This window comes from Triticum urartu, chromosome 7 (genome assembly GCF_003073215.2).
Source record: "Triticum urartu cultivar G1812 chromosome 7, Tu2.1, whole genome shotgun sequence".
Lineage (NCBI taxonomy): Eukaryota > Viridiplantae > Streptophyta > Magnoliopsida > Poales > Poaceae > Triticum > Triticum urartu.
Window position 1 is genome coordinate 702,887,610 of NC_053028.1, and position 23,982 is coordinate 702,911,591.

Here is a 23,982-nt window from a genome sequence, read left to right on the forward strand (position 1 = left end):
TCTCGCGAGGAGGTCATCTCCTTTGGAGGAATCCCGGACCCGATCTCCCAGGGGAGGCGGGTCAGCGGGAGGCTGCAGGAGCAGCCGGACGTTGATGACATGCAGCTGCGGTGTGCTTTGAGAGCTGCCAAGCTGCGCGACGTCGAGACCTCCACTGGTATGTCGGTTAATCAGTCGAATTCCATTTTGCATTTTACTGATGTTGAAATTATTCATAATGCAAATCAGATAGGAGTTTCTCTTGGTAAAAATGATATTGAGGTCTCTAGATCGGTTAATGACATTCTTGATTTGGAAGCTGATCGTGCGGTAGATATGATCCGTCACATTGCTGCTGTTAAACCTATGAACGACTCGGAGATAGAGGCGCTTGGGGTTAGGGTTCTTGATGGATTTTGTGCCGATCTTGACCCTGCACTACCCGAGACGGAGGAGGATTCCATTCCAGAGGTGTGTCTTTATGTAGATGAGCCCGAGGCGATAGAAGCAGAGAATGACTGTGCTGACCAGGCTGATGGTCACCTTAAGCCAAAGCGGACGTGGAAACGGAAGGTTTATCCCGTCTCGGCAGCACGTAGGAGTGCCAGGATCCGCACTGCAAAAAAAATTCATGATGAATTATGAGAGGCATTTTCTGGAATAGCAGAGGTCTTAGAGACTTGGCTAAAAGAAGATTTCTAGCGGAGGCTTCTCTTGAACATCAGTTAGATTTTATTGCATTGTCTGAGACTGGAAGAAGCAACTTTACTTCACAATTTCTTGCCACTTTGTCCGGGGGGGTAGATTTTGATTGGCATTGCCTCCCCCCTCGAGGAAGATCCGGTGGGGTTTTACTTGGGGTTAAGTGCGAAACGTTGGAAGTTCGGAGTGTAGTTTTGGGGGATTTTGCCGTCAAATTTCGAGTTCGAACTAAGGCAGATGGGTTTGATTGGGCTTTGGTGGCTGTGTACGGAGCTGCGCAACCAGAGCTCAAGCCATACTTTTTGGCGGATCTGGTTCGTATTTGTGGTAACGAACAGCTCCCCCTCTTAGTGGGGGGGGGGGATTTCAACATTATCCGTAGGAAGGAGGAGAAGAATAATGACAATTTTGACGGCCGATGGTCGTTTATGTTCAACACTATTATCGAAAGTTTGGATCTCAGAGAGATAGAGCTTTCGGGTAGGAAATTCACTTGGGCTAATTCGTTACCGGTACTGACGTTTGAGAAACTTGACCGTGTCCTAGCAAGTGTCGAATGGGAATAGAAGTTTCCTCTGGTAACCGTGCAGGCATTGACAAGGGGTGTCTCTGATCATACACCGTTACTAGTTGATTCAGGAGTTCAAACTTTTGTGGGCAACAAGAACATTTTCTCGTTTGAACTTGCCTGGTTTGAAAGAGAAGGTTTCCTTGAGTTGATAGCTCGGGAGTGGGCTAAAGACTCAGGAGGAAGGACGCCTATCGAGCGGTGGCAATGTAAGATTCGTCATCTCCGAAGGTTCCTTCGAGGATGGGCTAAGCACACGCATGGTATTTATAAGGCAGAGAAGGAGAGACTTCTTCTACTTATTCAAAACCTTGAAGTTAAAGCTGAAACTTCTATCTTGGATTCCAGTGAGTTGGAAACAAAGATAGAGGCGGAGATGTGACTTAAACAGCTTCTTCGCGAGGAGGAATTGAAGTGGGCGTTGCGAGCTAAGGTTCGCAAGATAGTACAAGGAGAGGACAATACTCAATTCTTTCATATGATTGCTAATGGGAAGCATCGTAAAAAGAGAATCTTCCAGCTAGAACAGGACGAAGGGACGATAGTTGGACAAGACAATCTGAAAGTCTACATTACCAATTATTATAAGCAGTTGTTTGGTCCCCCGGAAGAGAATTTTGTGTCCTTAGATGAGTCTAGGGTTGAGGATGTTCCTCAACTTGAGACTGCCGAGAATGAGCTCCTGACTGCTCCTTTCTCTGAGAAAGAGGTGTTTGAAGCCATTGCACAGATGGAGAATAATAAGGCTCCAGGACCGGATGGGTTTCCGGCGGAGTTCTACAAAAAGTGCTGGCATTTTATTAAGGGTGATTTGATGCCCATGTTCCAGGAGTTTTTTGAGGGACAGCTACAGTTGTTTAAGCTGAATTTTGGAACGATAACTCTTCTTCCTAAGAAGACAGACGCGGTTCGCATTGAGCAGTTCAGACCTATATGTCTGCTTAATGTGAGTTTCAAAATCTTCACCAAGGTCGGGACGAACAGACTTACGCAGATTGCGCACTCTGTGGTTCATCCGTCCCAGACTGCTTTCATGCCTGATCGAAACATCCTTGAAGGGGTTGTTGTCTTGCATGAAACGCTCCATGAAATCCACTCAAAAAAACTTGATGGCGTAGTTTTTAAAGTGGATTTTGAAAAAGCATATGATAAAGTTAAATGGCCTTTCCTTCAACAAGCTTTGCGTATGAAAGGTTTTGATCCGGCCTGGAGAAACCAGATTGATTCCGTTACGCAAAAAGAGAGTGTAGGGATTAAAGTGAATGATGACATAGGTCACTATTTCTAAACACACAAGGGGCTAAGGCAAGGAGACCCGATGTCACCAATCTTGTTTAACATAGTGGCTGATATGCTCACTATATTAATAGGACGGGCAAAGGATGCAGGGCAGGTAGGTGGCCTGGTCCCACATCTAGTTGACGGAGGGATTTCCATTCTTCAGTATGCTGATGATACTATCATCTTTATGGAGCACGACTTGGCGAAAGCAAAAAACATGAAGCTGCTGTTATGCTTATTTGAACAATTATCTGGCCTCAAGATTAACTTCCACAAGAGCGAATTGTTTTGCTTTGGAAGAGCAAAGGAGGACCAGGACACGTATAAACAATTGTTCGGATGTGAATTGGGTTCCTTACCGTTTACGTACTTAGGTATACCCATTCATCATCGTAAGCTGACTAACAGCGAGTGGAAATGCATCGAGGATCGCTTTGAAAAGAAACTGAGCTGTTGGAAAGGGAAGCTCATGTCATACGGAGGACGATTGATTCTGATTAATTCGGTCCTTACCAGTATGCCTATGTTTCTCTTATCCTTTTTCCAGGTTCCGGTGGGAGTCAGGAAAAGGTTAGATTTCTACCGATCTCGATTCTTTTGGCAGAATGATGACCTCAAACGAAAGTATAGGCTTGCTAAGTGGGATATAATCTGTAGGCCGAAGGACCAAGGGGGTCTAGGCATTGAAAATTTGGAAGTCAAAAACATTTGTCTCCTTAACAAGTGGTTATTTAAACTATCGTCTGAGACGGAAGCTACTTGGGCACAGATTTTGCGTAATAAGTATTTTTATGCTAAAACCTTGGCCCAGGTAAATGTGAGGCCTTCCGACTCACCTTTTTGGAAGGGATTGATGAGAGTCAAACAACTTTTTTCAACAAGTCAAAATTTATTGTCGGGAATGGAGCCACTACGAGGTTTTGGGATGATACGTGGCTTGGGGAGACTCCCCTTGCACTTCAATATCCTACTTTGTACAACATTGTGCGACGTAGAGAAGCCTACGTTGCATCTGTTCTACAATCCACTCCCCTCAATATTAGTTTTCGAAGGACGCTAGTTGGAAATCGTTGGGAGGCTTGGCTCCACCTTGTTAGACGTTTAATGGAGGTTCGGCTGACCCAGCAACCAGATCAGCTGTATTGGAAACTTACTAAGAACGGTGTGTTCTCGGTTAAGTCTATGTATCTGGATGTCATTAACTCTAGCATTGTCCCTTCCTTGATTCACGTTTGGAGAGTAAAGGTCCCCTTACGCATCAAAGTGTTTATGTGGTTTGTGCATAAACAAGTCATTTTGACTAAGGATAACCTAGCAAAACGCAACTGGATGGGCTCATCTAGGTGTAGCTTTTGCGATCATAACGAAAACATCAAACACCTCTTTCTCGATTATCCGTTGGCTAAGATTCTGTGGCGGTCGATTCATATTGCGTTTAATATTAATCAGCCCGCCTCTACCAACATGTTATTTGGAACATGGCTTGATGGGGTTGATTCCGATACTGCAAGACACATTCGTGTTGGCGTTTGTGCTTTACTTTGAGCAGTATGGAACTGCAGAAATGATTTAGTATTTAACAAATCAACAAACATTCACTTTTTGCAGGTTATCTTCAGGGCCACGGCATTCATCCGTATGTGGTCGCTACTCACTCCGACGGAGGCCAGGGAGCGTTTGGTTACTGCGTCTACCCGATGGGAGATGGTAGTGCGGGATATTTTCAACCGGTTTGGATGACGGTCATGTAATAGGATAGGCATGTAGTGCTCCTATTGTGTTTGCCAGCCGGTTGTGGCTTAGGGTTTCAGTTCTTTCGGGCTTTTTGTTTATTTTCGCATCTCGATACTTGCAGACTTTGTTACTGGATTTTATTTTAATAATATGAGCCGTATGCATCTTTCTGATGCAGAGGCTGGGGAAAACCCCCTTTTCGAAAAAATGCAGGAGATTTGTGTCTTCAGCTCAAATCTGTGAACAGATTTGTAGCTTCTCCTGATGGAATCTCGAAAAGCACTAGGATTCGAACCACTCAGAAGTAACTTAGCTGGTAGAGATGCTTCGGACAAGGAATTGGAGTTGCTAACCTACGTACGTCCTGATTTTTCTATGCAACTGGTCTTTAACAAGTCTACATTTTTGTCTACCGGCCTCCGGCATGACTATTATTCTGACACAAACGGTGTCCACCCACATCTTTTGGCTGAGAATCTTAGGAGTAGCTAACTGCCCTCGGATTATTATTCCATAACACTTTCCAGAGTACAACGTTAACCATCTCACATGCCACCTACATCTTTTGTCTTTATGTTCCCAGTTGTTATGTACTGAAATTCATGTTTAAATAAAGGTTCCCTTCATAGTAACCATTTTTTAGCACTATTTGCTCAGTGTGTTAGGTACTACCTCCTTTCCATACACTTTAATTAAGCACTGCTTCGTCACGAGTCACGATGAACCTAATGAGTGTTTTGTACGTGTTGGTAATTTTCTTTTATATACCTGATCAAACAATTGAAAAAGTCTATTATATTATTATAAACTGATAGAAAACAAACAGTGAAGACTTATCGCTCTAGATTTAACATATTTAAGTGGCCTGGATTCGTCTATATATTATTAGATAGCTATAAGCCGATCACCCTATATGTGAAATGAAGGAAAATACAACCTGATTTCTGAAAAAATACACGTATGGACGAGTAGAACACGCGATGTGTCAAACAAAAAAAAAAGGAAAGGGGAGTAGGACACGGACACACGGCTGATTTATTTTCACCGCAAGCAGTCAAAAAAAAGACTGACACACAATATGTACACATGGCACACAAAATTCGCAAGCAGAAACAAAACAACAAAAAGAAAAGAAGAGCAGCACACGTACACGGTACAGAAAATGGCCTGATTGATTTTTATTTTTTTTTGCGGGCATGCCTGATTGTTTCCATCGCATGCATACGCATCCGCATGATAATGTGGATTGCAGATTGGGTTTCTAATTACAAAGACGAGATAGAATACAAACTAGACATATAGGTGACGCGTTCAAAGGAAACAGTGCGCTTTGGATGCATACATGATGGCATTGCTGATGTGAATATTATACAGGTGCGCCTAATTAAAGAGTTCACGTGCGCATGCATATTGATTTGGGAGCACCTATAGCTCAGGTGCTTGAAATATTTCTTTGTTTCCCTCACTTTTTTTCCTGGGACGCCTGATCCACATCCAAATTTTTTTTTTGAGAAACACCTGTAATTTTAATCATACTCATAACAATTACAGGTACACTAATTTGGATCTAAGATCCAAGAAAATGCAAAATAACTCCTATGACTAAGGATTACAATGAAATATATTGAAGACACATTCTTCGCGGTATCAATCTCTGCTCGAAGAAATACTCCAAAGACTTCGATAAAAAGGCTGCAATTGGACTGGAGTAACGATGTTGTCACTCTTTCACCTGCATGAACATTACCAATAATGGTTTTTGAAAGCACCTTGAGTCGCCCATCCAAAACGATGGGAAGCCTTGATCGATGAACGTACTTGGGCCGGGGATGATCCCCTAGAAGTGCAAGCCGTCGAATCACTCTATCTTCATCATGATGTCGATGAAAGATTTCAACTCCACAAAGAATCAGGCCAACAAAAAAAAGCTTGACACAGCATAAACTTATCAGATTTGAATAATCGGATCTGCGAGGATAGAAAACTCTCTAACTTCATGGCACCACCAGAAGAATGAGAGGAAATTTATTCTCACAAAACTATCATGATCACTAGACGTTGATCCACATCCAACATAGCTAGTTGTTTTATGTTAAATTTCAGTCAATTTCTACACACAGCTTGATCAAAGCCCGACAGCAAATAAGAAGTACTACTATCTAAGACCAACCGGTCAAAGCCCAACAAGCTACTACACGGCTGCTCCAACGAGGTACTACTAGCACTATATATTTTCCTTCATGCATGACCACACATTATACATGCAAAGCCCTACATAACCATCACCACATATATATTCTTTAATTTGACACGCATATTACTCTATAGTAATATAAATTGGTAGATGGATGAAAGAGGCAGTTAAACTATAATTCTAATGTATTATATTTGAATGAAATTAATTGCAAGTCAATGTATTACATGAAAATTAAATAACACAGATATTTCTACAAAGAAAAGGTTGTCATCTAAAATTACTGTTCTGGACAAAATATAATTGAGAAAGACAAAAAAATAAAATAAAAAATTGACTGAGAAATAAACAGAAGGCAAAAAAAGACGAATAAAATTTAATCTAATGATGATAGAAACGTGGGGTGGTATTACCCTAAAATAAGTGCGAAAAACTAAAATAAAAAAGCTAGTCCAAGGGAGAAAGAATTTTAGAAGTGGCGATACCTCAAAAAAATTATCAAAATATAAAGAGAGTAGGACATGTTTCTTTCTAAGAAAGAAAGAATTCTAGGTGTGGTGTTATCAAAATCAAATGAACAAAGAAAAAAATTATTTCTATGGAAGAATGAATTTCAAGAGTGGTTTAACCATAAGAAAACAAGAAGAAATGAAAGGCATTTATATACAAATCTATTGTCAAATCTTATTCTTATACGCAGGAATTAGAATATCTTGAGAACATGCACGTAAATTCCGTAAAACTTCCACTATGCTATACCAAGCAAGAACAAGTGTAAACTAGTGCAAGTTTAATAACAGTTATGATTCAAGTCAATCAATTAAAAAATGAATTCCATTTTAAGTTTCTAATAAAAATTCAGTAGTGTCACATAATCACAACATCAAATATGTTGTTACATTCACAAATACAACAGAGAATTCAGTGGCGAAAGAAATCAACCAAACATCAATGAAGAAGATATAATAAAAAAATATATGATACTATAAGGTAGAATCAATTAGGAGTACTGATATTACCCTAAAAAGAAAGAGAACAAAGAAAGGACTCAAAGAAAATGATGACTAAAATTTTCAATATATTCCATACAACTTGCGGTATTCCACAATGTGCAAGAGAAAGCACATAGTACCGTAGCTTTAATAATAATTATGATTCTAGTAGAACCATAACAAAAGAATTCCATTGTAATTTTCCTAACACAAAAATTTCAAAAAATTAACTAAGAAACAAGAAAAAGGAAAGGTACCGGAACATTACCAAAGGGGGACAAAAAGCTAACAATAAGAGAGCAACTATTAAATAGGCACCTGGAATTTTTTGGTCTAGTCAAATCCTTGACCATTGTCTGATCGAGATTCAAAGGCCCAACTGCCTTCTTCTTCCTCCGAAATTCTTCTTCCCCTATACTAAAACTAAAATAAAAAATAGAAACAAAAAACAAATTTTACTTAGAAAGAATGAATTGGTGGCATAGGTATTACCATTAATGAAGAAAGAAAATAATATAATAACTAGGAGTATTGATACTATGGGTTAATCGAAAACGAGAGATTACCCAGGTTTGGCCCCTCATGGTGGAGATAAAAGCCTACTCCTGCTTGATTATGATGTTCTCAATTACAAGGGCGATGTTTCACTACCTATCTTTCGAGAGGTTCTAGCTCCCCCCCCCCCCCCCCCCCCCCCCCCCCCCCCCCCCCGAGGACCCAAGAACCCTCCGTTATATAATAGGACGGGTCCCTGGTTTACAGTAGTTTCCAGGTTGTACCCATAATACGAATCCTACTCCAAATCTTGTTGACCTTCCTTGTCCTCCAACCTAGGAGAACTCTTTCCGGCTTTGGGCTCATCCCTAAGCCGGTTCTGGGCTTGTTCATAAGCCGGCTTCAATGGGTCGGGTCTTCTCTCTAGGCCCACAAACCAATCCATCTCTCGCAGTGTTATCCAGTGTATGGATCTTGGCGGGTAACGACCCAGGCCGTTGCCAGGTCTCCCATAGCCGGGTCTAAACCATGGGGAATATCCCTAACAGATGGCCTTGCCGGCAGTGTGGTAGCGCTTGGCGGTGAGGCATGCGAGGCAGTGCTGCTGGCCGCTGGAGGCGGGAGCAGGTGATCCTGCCAATGCTGGAGGAAGAAGATGGGAGATTGAAAAAGCACGTCGGCGGTTGGATGTAATCCAACGACTACGCTGTCAGAATCGTTTCTTGACAGAGTTTTTTTAGGGGGGTTTGTTAATTGAGTAGACAACGCTTTATGTATGCTTCAACTTCGTGGGCTTAAAATATCAGCCTCCAAATCCGTGGCTGACATGCAGCCCATTTTATTTATTTATTTGATTCTCAAAGAAAATGATTTACCTATTTATTATGAATTAACAGCTCGTATGTATTTTCTTTATAATACAACCTTTTAATGTACTGGGTGAAAAGTAATGTTGCAGACATGTAACCTAATTTTTTTTAGAATTTACAACTCATTTGTTTTTTTCGAAATAGACACATTTTTTGGACTAGGTGAAAAAACATAAAGTTTGTTGGACAAAGAAATGTTATAAAAAAATAAACGGAGCTGGGCATTTTTATTATAAATGTATATAATTTTCGAGGGATCATAAACATTCTATTAGATTAACACATGATTGCACATCTATACCACATTGGTCCATAAAATCTTAATAAGTTTTTGTACACAATCGCCATGATTTACCGGCCAACTTATAATCATAAACACTTTTTTGGTAAGAAGTAATTGATGTATCAAATAAAATATAATTTATTTTCTTAGTTAATAAAATATCTACAAACACACATTGAGGGATAAGCGGACACTAATGCTATATCTCGAGACAAGCATCCATCTCACCTGAAGGGCTCGCGCTTATAGGCTGGCCTCTCGCTCACTAGTTCAGCTAGCTCGCTAGCTCGTTTTACCTAGGCTTTCGTCTGTTTTTTCTTTTCTATTATTTTAGTTTTTCTTTTTTCTTAATTGGTTTTCTGTTATTTCCCTCATTTTCCTTCGTTTCTTTCACAGTTTTTACCAGTTTTATCTTTTCTCATTTTACCTTTATTTTTTATTTTTACTGTTTTTTTCTTACTTTGTTTCCATTGTTTTCGTGGTTTTTTTTGTGTTTGTTTTTCAGCTTTCATATGTTTTTTTTCATTTTATTTCAACATTTTCTGTATAGAACAGGATTTTTTTATACATAATTAATATTTTTCAAATACACTGACATTTATGACAACATATATTTTTTGATGTCTACTTTTTTCATACACATTGTACTTTGTTTGCATATACCGGGAACATTTTTTATATACATGTTTTGATTTTGAATATACAAGACTAACATTCGTTTAAACATATATTTTTTGGATGTCTACTTTTCCCATAAACATTGTACGTTATTTCTATACATCAGGACCATTTCATGTATACAGTTTTAACATTTTCCAAATTACCGATTTACGTTTTTTTCAAACATATATTTCTTGATGTCTATTTTTTCCATACACATTCTACATTTTTGGTGTACAGCTGAAACAGTTTTCATATGTAAGTTTAACATTGTCCAAACACATGATTAACATTTTTTAAACTTAATGTTTTTATGTCTACTTTTTTTCATACACATTGTACTTTGTTTCTATACACCAGGAACATTTTTTATATGCACGTTTTCGTTTTGAATATACATGACTAACATTCTTTTAAACATATAGTTTTTTGGAAGTCTACTTTTCCCATAAACATCGTACATTATTTGTATACATCAGGACCATTTCATATATACAGTTTTAACATTTTCCAAATTACCGATTTACGTTTTTTTAAACATATATTTCTTGATGTCTATTTTTTCCTTACACATTCTACATTTTTGGTATACAGCTGAAACAGTTTATATATGTATGTTTAACATTGTCCAAACACATGATTAACATTTTTTAAACTTAATTTTTTTATGTCCACTTTTTCCTTACACATTGTACATTGTTTGTATACACCAGGAACATTTTTTATATACATGTTTTCATTTTGAATATACATGACTAACATTCTTTTAAACATATATTTTTTGGATGTCTACTTTTCCCATAAACATTGTACATTATTTGTATACATCAGGACCATTTCATATATACAGTTTTAGCATTTTCCAAATTACCGATTTATATTTTTTTCAAACATATATTTCTTGATGTCTTTTTTTTCCATACACATTCTACATTTTTGGTATACAGCAGAAACAATTTTTCTATGTATGTTTAACATTTCCCAACACATGATTAACATTTTTTAAACTTAATTCTTTTATGTCTACCTTTTCCATACACGTTGTACATTTTTTATATTTTTTTGAATACATTCGAAATATTTTCTATATAAATATTAACATTTTTAAATGCTTTATGAAAAAAATTAAAAAATGAAAACTTATTTTTTTTTTGATTTTTTTCTTTGTTCCATATGCATTTTACATTTTTTGTATACATCGGAAACAATTTTTTATACACTTTAACCATTTTTAAATGCATGATTAACATTATCAACATTTTTATGTATAGTGGTTTTTAAATTAGAACTATTCATAATATTTAAAAATACGAGCAAAGGTAAAAAAATAAAACAAAAACGAATGGAAAAGAGTGAAAAAAATGGAAGAAAAGAAGCGAGACGTAGGCAGCACCATGGACGCTTATGCGATGCAATTAGCGCATCCACCGTCGGCCCATTCGCCAAGGTAAGTCGTAGACGTACTTCTTACTCCCTGCCTCCTCGCTCTACACGGCGGCGCCGCCGCCTTCCTCCGCCCATCGTGGCGGACCTCTCTCGCCTGCAGAAGCACGGCCGCGCCCCGATTCTTGCCCGGTATGCAGATCAGCAACAACCATCAACTCCTCCTCCGTCGCTGCTCCCCTGACCTCCCATGTCCCATCCGTCCGTGTCTCTGCAGGTCGTGCTCCGTTATCCCCAGCGGGACGCCGGCCGAGAGGCTCACCGGCGACCTCGTCGTGGAGATCCTCTCGCGCGTCTCCGCCAAGGTGGTCTGCCGCTCCAAGTGCGTTTCCAAGCACTGGCTCGGCCTCATCAACCACCCGGACCACCGCAAAAGGCTCCCGCAAACCCTGGCCGGCTTCTTCTACGGCAGCAACACCACCGGGCATCTGCCCTTCCACTTCACCAGCGTCTCGGGGGACCGCCGCCCTCCGTTCGGCACCTCCTTCACCTTCCTGCCCAACCACCACCTGCCCGTCAATCTGCTCGACTCCTGCAACGGCCTCCTACTCTGCCGATGTTACCACGTCTCCGGCGGGGTTGGCGCGTTCCATTATGTCGTGTGCAATCCCGCCACCGAGAAGTGGGTCGTCTTGCCCAACTCCGGCAAGGCCACTGACAATGTGGCCACCACATGTTTGGGCTTCGACCCGGCCCTATCGTCGCATTTCCATGTGTTTGAGCTGGTAGTTGAGCACAATTATAGTGCGAGCACCGAGCTTTCCGGAGTGGCAGTGTATTCGTCGGAAACCGGAGAGTGGGTTTATAAGGAGGAGAGATGGATTGGAGAAGCTACCTGGCTTGCTGGTCGGCATTCCTCCACAGCGGTCTTTCATGATGGCCTTCTGTTTTTTAGTGCCTTTGACCCCGACTTGTACGATTGTGTAGCCATGGTGGACACAAAGGGAGAAACATGGATGAAATTCAGGGTCCCTAGTGGTCAGGCTGATGATGGTTTTATCCATCTGTCACAGGGCCGCTTACACTTTGCCAATTTCGAGAGGGATAATGATGGTGTTGTCATTCGATTTGTAGTTTATGTTCTGGAGAACTATCAAACCGGAGAATGGATATTGAAGCATGGCATTGAAACTTCAAACATGTTTGAATGGACAGATTTATGTCCTGATGGGGGTTTTGATTTTATTGCAATTCATCTGGAATGCAACTTGGTGTTCTTTGCTGCGGATGGTATTATATTGGTGTGCTATAATATGGATAATCGGCGAGTCAAAGTGATTTCCTATCTTGCAGATGTCAAGCCCCTATCTTTTCTGCCTTATGTGCCGTTGTACACGGAGTCACGATCATTGCACATTTGACATCAATATGAGATTGCTGGTGCCTTTATGAGAAGTGGATCTCTGATCGGAGTCAATTATTCATGCTATGGAGCAGCGGGCTTGGTATGCCTACTTGAATTTGGCTCTCCTTTTCTCTGACTGGTGAATGCATGTTTTTTTGGTCCGGAGCAATGGTGGTGGTTCAGTATGGAGGGAACTTGACTTATTTCTCTGTGATCAGTTACCCAAATTTGTGCTGAACTTTCTATCCTATGTACTGGTCTTTCTATATGTTAGTTCCTCTTAGAACATCATCAAACGCACTGTGCTTGGATCACAATTTTCATTATTTTGTATTTTTGTTAGAGGTTTTGTTTTTAGAACACAAAAGTGGTCTTTATTTGTGGGTATTGTTCTGTTAGGTAGCTTAAAAGAGTTTGAAATAAGCACTGTCGTGCGCCTTTTATTTTACTTGTACTTCTAGTTATACTATGTACGATTCCTGTAATATTGCACGTACAGCAACTTTGCAGACCTCTTTCTGAGTTGTGACCTTTTGTTTCATATAACAAGGTTCACGGGCTCTGTGTGGGCTCTAGTTTCAGCTTCAAGTCTCCAAAAAACAAACTGAAACTATCCTTGTGTTCTGCGCTCCTGTCGTTTGCCCGCCTCTTGGTATCGTGGATGTCACCTGTGTTCTGGAACTAGATTGATTTGTTTTCGGTGATTTCAAGGGAGATCGATCATAAGAACAATTTTAGCATTGTCTATTCGAGAGAAATTGGGAGTCATTTTTCTTGGAGGAAGGTCAATTATGTGACATCAGCCAGGTCAGCATGCATTCTTGTGTGGCCTGTTAACCCAGTGAAACAATCTAAACTAGTGAAGCCTCAAGACGTGTAAAGTTTCAAGGTGGGTAGAGCTTAACGCGCATAACCTAGTGACAAAAACCAGTGTGTCATCGTCGCCACCATTGCCCTGGTTATGGTAACTGGGGTATATTTATTAATGTCACCAGCTTCGGCCCCAAACCCTCATGGCCACAGGCAACAACACCCAGGAAAAACAACATGGGCGACACCCCCGTTGCCCCATCCGGTATAGCCTAATCTAGAGTTTTCACCCATAGAGCACAAGACCCTGAAGGTTTGAGAGGGAGCAAGTTCGTTCATGAAGCATACAGAGATGTAAGTAAGGCACCGATGGCTCTGGTGATAGTCTGAGCAAGGATATCTTCTAGAGCACCACGCACCACCACCGACACGTCGTGCCGTCCTGTTTACATATATACTCATTTTAGAAAGATTATACCCATTCCATGGTTATAGGGCATACATACCCTGGAGATCAAAAAATGGCCCCAGGCTCCTTTTAGCCCTTTACAAAAATCGGCAAGCAGACATTGGGGAAACTTTAAACCCAAAAGGGCATGCTGAAAGGGTTAATCAAAACCTAGAGACAAATGGCTATACAAAAATAATAATCAAAGAGTAACTAGGATTCGCACAATGTTCAGATTCCCAGTGCAGTGCAATTGCTGCCTGAATTTCTCCAAAGCTACCAAAATTCCCCTTCTAAAATTGTATATATGCAGATGCTGAATTCATCGTCAGTACTACAGCGAAATATGTGTGCCAAGGAACATCAATGAGCCACAGTTTGGCCCAAATTGTTAGCCACAGCTGCAATGAGATTCTGTATGATAATACAAATCATATCTTAGACATATGTACAGGGTACAGTGTTAAACATCTGTTCCTTGCAAAAGTTAAAAACCATAGTGATTAACCTTGAAAAGTTAATACTGACTGACACTTCTCATATAACTGAACTTAAACATGTTCAACTCGGGTGTGGCAGATCGATCATGCCAAAAATGCGATGACGATTCAGATTTCCCTTGCATCTGATGATGGCCATTTCATACTGGTCATGGTCTGCTCTGCTGCACGCTGGCAAAATGAAGCAGCAAATCATGGATAAATTCTGATTCCAATCCTTCCTGCGCTGCCCTAGACTCACCAATCTCGAATCTACCTGCCATGGATTAGGAAGAGAACTGACAAGTTACAAGGTATAAATTACTGGAGAGTGGCACCAGCATATCACTAATTTGATCAGACGTGAACAATATATGATTGAATTATAGCTGAATACTGCTTTGTGTCGCTAACTTCAGGCAACTAACTAGGTAGACAATTTTGCATGAGAAGTGACTAGTCTAAGATGGGTGTGGAATATCTTACATGATTTGTGCATAATTAGCAAAAAAGTTGCTAAGTACTTACAATCTAATAAAGGTTACTAATAAACAACAACTTCAGCTTAAAGGTTCTTGGAGGCCATCAAACAAGGCAGACTGAACTAAGAAACTCATAAGGAATGATACACATCTAGCCGCGTGTCAAAGGGGCTATATCTCCCGAAATCTGTTGGAACTCTCTTGGGGGAGTAGGCGCCTCAAAAAACTGTGTCTGCGTTGCAGATACAGATGAGATCCATTGTCATGAAATAAATGTCTTACGGGGAACTGAAAGCAATGAATGAGAACCAACCAACCTTGTTCAGTTCATAAGGGGCAGAGAAATTTCTGGGTAAAGTGGATAAAGGAGCATCAACAACTCTCTTGACATTATTTTCAACAGAGAACCATTCAGGTGCAGCGTCGGGTGATTGTCCAATAGTAATTCTGCACAATTACAAGGGTTTCAAAATGTTTGACAGCAATACACCAACAAAAGAACAGAGATGCATGATCCAGTGAGTGAATTGAACACTTGGTGACCAGTAAAGGGGATTTTTTTTTGGACTGAGAAATAAGAAACTGATGCAGTCAAGAAATGAGAAATGAGAAACTGATGCCCACATGCCATGCTTATTTATTTGGGAGCAGTACAGCTTATTTATTTGTCTCTGTGTAGTACTATTAGTTCAGTTCATGGCGTCATGCTATGCCTGAACCATATCATGTCCACATCATGGTTACTTGGGTGCAGTAAGGCCTTATTTATTTGTAGCTCTGTGTGGTACTACTAGTTCAGTTCTTGACCTTTCTTTAATTCTCCACATGTAGCACTGGTGATCTACAGTATAGATTACTACCTATTCATGCTATTTAATTCTGCACGCCTAGTACTTCCTCTGTTTTTATTTACTCTGCATATTAGGTTTGACTGAAGTCAAACTTTGTAAAGTTTGACCAAGTTTATAGAAAAATATATAAACATTTACCATAACAAATCTATATGATATCGATGTGAAAGTACATTTAATAATGAATCTAATGGTATTGATTGATTATTGTATATGTTAATATCTTTGTTTGTCAAAGTTTACAAAGCTTGACTTTGACCAAATCTAATACGCGAACTAAATAAAAACGGAGGGAGTATATAAAATGTATGGAAGGCATCGACTCAGTAACATAATCTGACTGACATCAGATAAGTTTGACCTCCATTTTTCTTTTTCTTTTTCCCCAACCAATATAAGGAAGCAGCAGCAGCATCGATAAACCCTCCTTTAACAGATTCTCCACTAGCAGCATCACACATCCCCAATCATGGAGAATGATGCATACTTCTATTTGCTAGCTCTTCTTCCTCTTCTGTACCTGATTCGACTCTACAGAGCTTCCTTTGGCCCTCGCAACCATGGTCTGCGGCTCCCTCCAGGCCCATGGCAGCTTCCCGTTATCGGCAGCCTCCACCATCTTTTTGGTGCCCTCCCTCACCGTGCCTTACGAGACCTATCTCGGCGCCATGGCCCTCTGATGCTACTCAAGTTCGGCGAGAATCCGGTGATCGTCGCCTCCTCCGCGGAGGCTGCCAAGGAGATCATGAAGGTGCATGACAGCATCTTCAGCACAAGGCCACTGAGCTCATCTGTCAAGGTCATGAACGAGCTTGGCCGGGGGATCGCGTTTGCCCCCTATAGCGACCACTGGCGGCAGATGCGCAAGATTTGCTTCCTCGAACTGCTGAGCACCAAGCGCATCAGTTCGTTCCAGCCCATCCGCGAGGAGGAGGCTACCCGATTGATCAGGTCCGTCTCATCTGCATCCCAGTTAGAGGTGGTTGTGAATCTGAGCAAGATGCTGGCGATGTACGTGACGGACACGACGGTGCACGCCATCATGGGCGGCCGGTTCAAGGAGCAGGACACCTTGCTCCACTACGTCGACGAGGCGGTGCGGTTGGTAGGCGGCTTCAGCTTGCCTGATTTGTTCCCATCTTCGAGGCTGGCGCTCGCTCTGAGCAGCACGCTGCGCAAGTCCAGGGTGTTTCGGGAATCTTTGATGGCGTTCATGGACCGCGTCATAGGAGAGCATCTGGAGAGGACGTCCTCTGATGAACAACACCAGGAAGATTTGATCGATGTGCTCTTGAGGATTCAAGGAGAAGGCAACCTTCAGTCTCCCCTCACCATGGACAGCATCAAAGCAGTGATTTTTGTATGTCTTTCTATTCTTCCTGTAGCTGCTGATAGTACTAGCTCCTGAATGGAACACCGCAGGGTCCTATTTTTCCTATCATAAATCCATGGTTTTACTAACAGGAAAAAGAAACAGGATCTTTTTTCAGGCGCGACCGAGACGGCAACAACAACGCTGCAGTGGGCAATGGCCGAGCTGATGCGAAACCTGAGCGTGATGTCCAGGGCGCAAGCTGAGGTCAGGGCAGCCTTCATGGGACAAATGAAGGTATCTGAGGAAGGTCTAGGTGAGCTGCGTTACTTGCAGTGTGTCATCAAGGAGACCTTACGTTTGCACACTCCTGGCCGTTACTGATGCCAAGGGAGTGCCAAGAACATTGCAAGATACTCGGCTATGACGTGCCCAAGGGGACTACCGTGTTCGTGAATGCTTGGGCTATCTCCAGGGACCCGGAATGCTGGGACGAACCAGAAGCGTTCATGCCAGAGAGATTTATGAGCAGTGTGAGAGATTACAAAGGCAACAACTTCGAGTTCATCCTGTTCGGCGCCGGTCGACGAATCTGCCCCGGGATGCTGTTTGGGATTGCGAATATTGAGCTAGCTCTCGCAAGCCTTCTGTTTTATTTCGACTGGAGTCTTCCTGATGGCATTCTTCCAAGCGAACTGGACATGACAGAAGCCTTCGGAGTAACGGCGTGAAAGAAGGTGGATCTGCTGTTGCGTCCAACTGCCCATGTACAGCTGCCCCGCTGACTCATGGTCTTCTCCATTTGTTCAGTTCTTTGCTTCTTTGTTGTTGTTTTTGTTGTTGTTGTAGTAGCTGTGTGGTGATGTTCAGGAAGCAAGAATTAAGAGGATCCATGCACATGTGTGGTGCTTTAATTAATGTGCTTTAATAATATATAAGCAGAAGCCAAATGTGCGAATACTCTGTTTTGCTTTTGAATTTTTACAGAGTTTCGCTTTAAAGAAAAGCATGTTTAAATCCTATCATAGAGGTAGCCAGATGTTGATGTTTGATATTGAAACTGAGATGGCATTAAGATATCCAACTGAAGTTGCGGACTCGGTTTATCGGGTAGCAAAAATCCCTGTGAAGCATAACGATGAGGTGGACCGTTTTTCTGCAAGAAATGGTGACAAAGCACTTGGCTCTGATTTTCTTGAGTATAGTTGGAGAAATGCAGAACAGCTCAGAAATACAGACAAGAAAGTGATACTGGAGGCCATGGCCACGCAGAAAAGTTTAGTTCAGAAAAGACAGCTTCCTTATCGAGTCCGTGTCACAATCCAGTGACCTAAACATCTAGAGTACTTGAATGTCAGAAGCAGCACCAAGGGATGAACTAATGATGAAAATGTTTCCACTTCAAATATCCCTGAAGGCTGAAACACAGTTTCCTTTTTCCTTTTTTTGAAGCAGATAGGCTTAAAGCTGACAAGATCATAGAAATCCACCGTGTCAGCCTCTCAAATTCGATTCAAGTTCTTATCAAACACATCCATGTGACCTACATCTGCTGGGGTCTGATGGGCATAGTTAAGCATTTCAAATCAGAAACTACTATACCATGCTTGCTTCCCACAAAATGTTTGCGACGCGCTTACACATTTCTTCTTGCAAAAGCAGAGTAAAAAGGTGTTTTCATCAAATTTTAAGCATTTCAATCTCAAAACAGTATATATTTTCTCTCTTTCCTTTTAAGAATTTTGAAGCCATTCATTCCCCTTGTAATCTAGCAATACCGGAGTAAACATTTTTCAAAGTGCAGTTTGTCTTACCACACCACAGCGACCCGCACCCTCTCCCGCTCAGGAGCCGCGCGCCCACCTTCGCCCGGTCGACCGCGTCGCTGATGCCCTCCTCCACTCCGCCTCATCCCTCCTCCACGCGTCGCCGACGGGCGCGCACGTAGGCACAGGCCGGCCTCGGACGAGCCGCTCATTCTCTCCGCCGCTTCGGGGCGGGAACCCGATGGGAGAATCGGTGGAGAAGCTCGCCGCGGGTTCCGGCGGGCCGGCGAGATGCGTACGGGAGGCGGATTGTTTTTTTCTTTGACTGCCACGGGAGGCGCATGGAGTGCTCTGTGTGGTTTTGTTTTATTAGCACACGGTGCGTGTCGCCGGCATGGCCCAGGCCCAGGCCCTTTCCTGCCGGGCTTTATAGGGGGAAAGCACAGGCCAGCCCAGGAAGGAGAAAATGCAAGGTGAGATCCGTGCGAAAAAAAAACAGTAGGACAATCTCTCTTACGGCCGGCCAGTGGCAGAGCCCAGCTAGCTCAAAGAGCTGGGGCAAAGTTTATACATGGCGACGTTGTCCAGAATTTGCCCCTGTGATTAGCAATACTAATCATGGTTTGTGCCCTGGAATTCATCGCCGCAATACCAGGTCACAATGTGTTCTCAAGCTAAAAGAATATAAAGACGGTACGGTAAGATATGAAAGTCGCAAACGCGCTTTTCTTACCGGTACTGGTGAACCAACCCAGTTACTTGATTCCTTGCACAAAAAGAATGGAATGGTGCTATGGGTAGTGAATAGATAAAACCTGGCATTTGGTACCACCTGGAAGAGGTAAAATTGTAATTGACTATAAATAGATCTACAAAATTAAAAGAAAATCATATGGAAGCATAGACAGATACAACACACCCGCTCATCATATTTAGGATGCATACGGTTAACACCAAAACACATACAAACACACCAGCACCTACCAAAGCCATATAAGACCAGGCTAGTGTAGCTGAGAAAAAAACCAAAGCAATCAGACCCGCGGTCGGAAAACTATAGGAATTATTATATCCGCACCAACCATCTCAAGACACCACACAGACGACGAGATTCTTCAACACCAACACTTTCAAGAAGGGAGCGATACTCAAGCAGCGCTGTCACCAGATCCAACCACCAAGACCAATAACAACATGCGATGTGTGACCACCGCTACTTCACAACCATCTCTCCGCATCAATCTTTTGTCCATAGTTTGCATCTCTCCGCCAAAGTCAATCATCGGATCTAGAAAGATGAACCATCATGAAGACCTGTCAGCGACCAACCCCGTCGTGGAGCCACAGGAGGTCGCTGCAACACAGTCTACATCCACTACCATCCGCCCGACCAGATCTAGATCCATCCAAATCTGAATCAGGGCAACCACGTCTGGGCCGCTATGGACACCACCGAAGTAGCGCCTGCCCGACATTAAATCCGACTGTCACGCCATGTGCATGGCCACCGGTAGTCGCTCCCACCAAAGCTACCAACTAGGCGCTACATCGGACCTTGGTCCGAGGAGCACCCACTACCGCAGCCGGCAAAGAATGCATCCACGAACAAGGTGACACCACTGCAGACGGCGCACGCCGCACCAACCAATTGGCTGATGGCCGCTGCCATCGGCCGATCTGAAGGCAGCAGCCTAGATCCCAAGCACGTGGGGCCACCTCATAGCTCACCGCCCCGACCTTCTCATCATGAGGGCCCGAATCTGGGTAATCCCCTTGTGTGAGTCCCCTTCTGGTAATTCTGGCCACGTTTGCCACTCTACCGAGAGTACTGGGGGTTTCCCGTACCGTCAGTGTGTGACGCTCCGCCATTCCCGTCATCCACCAAGGCCCCATATCAAGCCAGCAGCGCCACAGAATCGCGCGCCCATGGGAGAAGACGACTACTAGTAGAGGCCCCGCCGCCGCATCAACCACACGAGCTTTGCTGACGGCGGCGGGAGGGAAGGAGGAAAGAGGAGAGGTGGTTGGGCTATAGGGTATGGGAGTGCTGCCCGTACCACTCACGGTCACATGGAGCAATGTTGGGGGGCAGTTTTTCTCTTTTCAATATTTTTGGGTCTTGCACAATTATATCGGGTTTTTAATCTATTCCATGGGCCACAATAAATTACTTTTTATTGCATGTTTGTATCTTTTCACTAGAAAGACTGTACCAAGAGCTCTTATCAACAAAGTTGTTTGGCACCTCGACGTTAGCAACCCCATTTTCCTGAACTTTACCAAATATGAAGGGTGGTAACTAACATTTTGTGATGCTTTCGGTAAAAAAAAATTGCCAACGAGACCCATTCCACTTGAATGGCATAATCTCACTCTTTTTTTGTGCGAGCTCATGTTTTTCTTGCAAGGAAAGCTTCTGATCTATTCATCAACTGTCAAAATAGTACAAAGAACACCAGAAGTAAAAATACATCCAGGTCTGTAGACCACCTAGTGAGCCAAAGGCGCGCCGCCGTCATCACCCCTCCCTCATCGGAGTCAGGCAAACCTTATTGTAGTAGATAGTCGGAAAGTCGTCGTGCTAAGACCGCATAGAACCAATGCACCAGGACAGCAACCGCTGCTGATGAAGAGATGCGTAAATTAGGAGGATCCAACCTGTAGACACATGAACACAGACGAATGAAGATCGAATTCACGTGGATCCATCGAAGACAAACGCTAACTAAATTCCGCGAGATCCGTCGGAGACAAACCTCCACACATTCTCCGACGATGCTAGAAACACTACCAAAACAGGGGCTAGGCGGGGAAAACCATATTTCACCTTCAAAGAGTTGTCGACTGCCGACACCTCAACTCTCTAAGCAGGGTACAAATCCTAACAAAATTTAAAGAACCAAAACGAAGCCCTCCATAGCCTTAAGACTATAGAAGACGAGATAGACCAGCGACGGCTCCAACGGGAGGCACGAAAAAAGCATAGCGCTTAGTTGCCCTCGCCTACCAGACCGAAAGGGTACGCTGTTTGATTTGATCCTCAGAGTTCATGCTTCCATTTTCTCCCTCCAAATATAAAGCTAACATCGATTGGTTAATTATCTAATATATGCAGATTAGTTAATTATACAGGCGTTGCAGGACGCGCAACACGTGTGGACATGATCATTATACCGAATTGTCAGCTAGCAAAGCAGATCGATCTGGAAAGATATCGGGTGATCACAAACTACTGTGCTATTTGTCAGTATGTGTGATGTCGGATCCATCTTCTCATGGTACCATGCACTGCATGTCTGCATGCATACTTGCATGTGGCCCGATGGACCCACTATTGACCACAAGGACACCTCACAATCAATGTACAGTTTCTCTTGTTTATTTATATATAAGCATATAAGTAAGCATACAACAAATTGAACAGCAGCTGATAATTGACAACGTTTGCATGTTTTGCATGTCAGATGTTGGTAGGCACTCGTGGTAAGCATTCTAAACTTGATGAAAAAAAGATGTTGAGTAGGACGTGTACAGGGCCAGTCCGCAAACACGGATACAGAAGAACATCATCCAACTGTAGCCACATATATTTCAAACAGTATTTTAACTAACCAGACGAAATTCATGTAGAGCGGCCAATATTCATCAAAGTTCGGATAGAAAAAAGCACAAATCATCCATACATAGCATGCAAATTAAGTCTAGTACAACAGTGTCTAGATCCCGGATGTCCAACAAATTTTTCATGAACAGATCATGTTGTTCCACACATACTTCCCCTTCAGCTTCATTCAACAGTGTGTGCACATAAATGGCCGTCCCTCTGTCCTGTGGTACACCAGGGCGGCGCGTGCAGACTACATATAATGTGTAGACAAACATTGAGTGAACAAATCAATCAACAAGTTGAGCAAGAGGAAGTAAAATTTACGATCTCGTCCTCTGCCGCATGCAATGGCCACCTTGTCTCGAGCTGACGAACGTACAACAACGACCACACATTGCGTGGTTGAATGATGTACATGTCATTGGGCGCAATGTGCTTTCGTGCGTGAAACTTTTCATGCACTTGCTCCCAGAAGGGTTCCCCTCTGCTCCTGCCTATGAAGTCCGCGGATACGAAAGCCACACATCATACAACAACTCATCCTCTATGGTTGAGTAGCTCACCATCCTTCGTACTCTAAAAAACGACATAACATTTGAAAATAAGCTTAATGACATTTGACCGAACACCTGCCAGGCATGGTGCCCGCAATGAAGGTCGTCGACAGGGAGCAAAGTGTACCTGGATACAAATGGCTCCAGGATGGGCAGCTACGTCATAGGTGCGTCGCTGCTTGTTACGGACGTCCTGCAATGGCTCTGTGGCGGACATAGATATACAACAGCGGCGGAGGAGGTGGAGGATGTGGATGCAAAGTAAGGGAGAGATGGGCGGAGTGGAAGGAAATGAGATCGGAGTGGGGGGTTGGGTGGACCCGGGGTGTCGGTGTCCTACGTTTTCGGTTGTCTTGACTCTCGCAAACCTCCCCCCACTTTATCTTCAATTTGCGCGAGAAATCGTGTCCGCGCCGCCCCGCGGACCGATATAGGTCACCATTGGATGGCTTCCGCGGTCCGGGCGGGCGGTTTGCGGGTCCGCCTACCCTTAGGGGTCAATCGACCGAAAACTCATTATGGAGCAGTCAATTAGTTTTCGGCCATCGGATGCAAAACTAAAAGTCAGATGGCCTTCTTCAACATTCTGTCTTTTGTTTCTTCTTCCCCAAACCGTCTCATTGGCCAAACCATGAACCTCTGTCGCCCTCGGCCAGCAATGCTACCATGCTAGCCTTGACGCCCCACCCTCCCCACAACCTCCCCGCACCGTCGAGCTTGCCGCTCCCCCGACCATCCCTCTAAACCACGAACCACCTGAATTCCACGGTGAACCTGCACCCCCCCCCCCGCCCCCCCCCTCCCCCAAACCAGCGTCAAGTTTCCGACTCGCTTTGTGGCTTAGGCCTTTTCGGCTTCCCCGGGCCTATGCTCACACCGGCGCCGTCAACGGTGCCTCGGTGCTTCACATGACCGCCGCTTCTTTTCCAAAAGAATCGACCAATCCAAATTTCAAATTGGTCATCCAGCTAAACTGATTTATTAGATCCCACACAATAATTGAAGCACAAGACGCAACACTAGATCGAGCTAGCTGCACGCACGGAATAATAACGAGGATCACTCGCTTATTACAAAGTGCTACTAGCGCCTATCTGAGCTAGCAGCTGCATGCAAATTTTAAATTAG

The 23,982-nt window shown here is 43.0% G+C and overlaps 1 protein-coding gene, 1 long non-coding RNA gene and 1 pseudogene across 2 annotated transcripts; 2 read left to right on the plus strand and 1 right to left on the minus strand.

Moving 5' to 3' along the window:
• Positions 1-11,334: 11,334 nt before the first annotated feature.
• On the plus strand, positions 11,335-12,561 carry LOC125519486 (F-box protein At5g07610-like). Its single transcript, XM_048684285.1, has one exon. The coding sequence runs from the start codon at positions 11,335-11,337 to the stop codon at positions 12,559-12,561; it is 1,227 nt and encodes a 408-aa protein (XP_048540242.1).
• Positions 12,562-14,068: 1,507 nt separating this feature from the next.
• Positions 14,069-19,024, minus strand: LOC125525339. Its single transcript, XR_007291260.1, has 3 exons — positions 18,742-19,024; positions 15,082-15,211; positions 14,069-14,559 (listed from the first exon to the last, which is right to left on the minus strand). It is a non-coding gene; the product is annotated as an uncharacterized LOC125525339 (long non-coding RNA).
• Positions 15,916-18,716, plus strand: LOC125525338 (annotated as a pseudogene).
• Positions 19,025-23,982: the final 4,958 nt, after the last annotated feature.

Excerpts from the sequence above, each read along its gene's own strand:
- LOC125519486 (XM_048684285.1), top strand. The coding sequence starts at position 11,335 with ATGCAGATCAGCAACAACCATCAACTCCTCCTCCGTCGCTGCTCCCCT.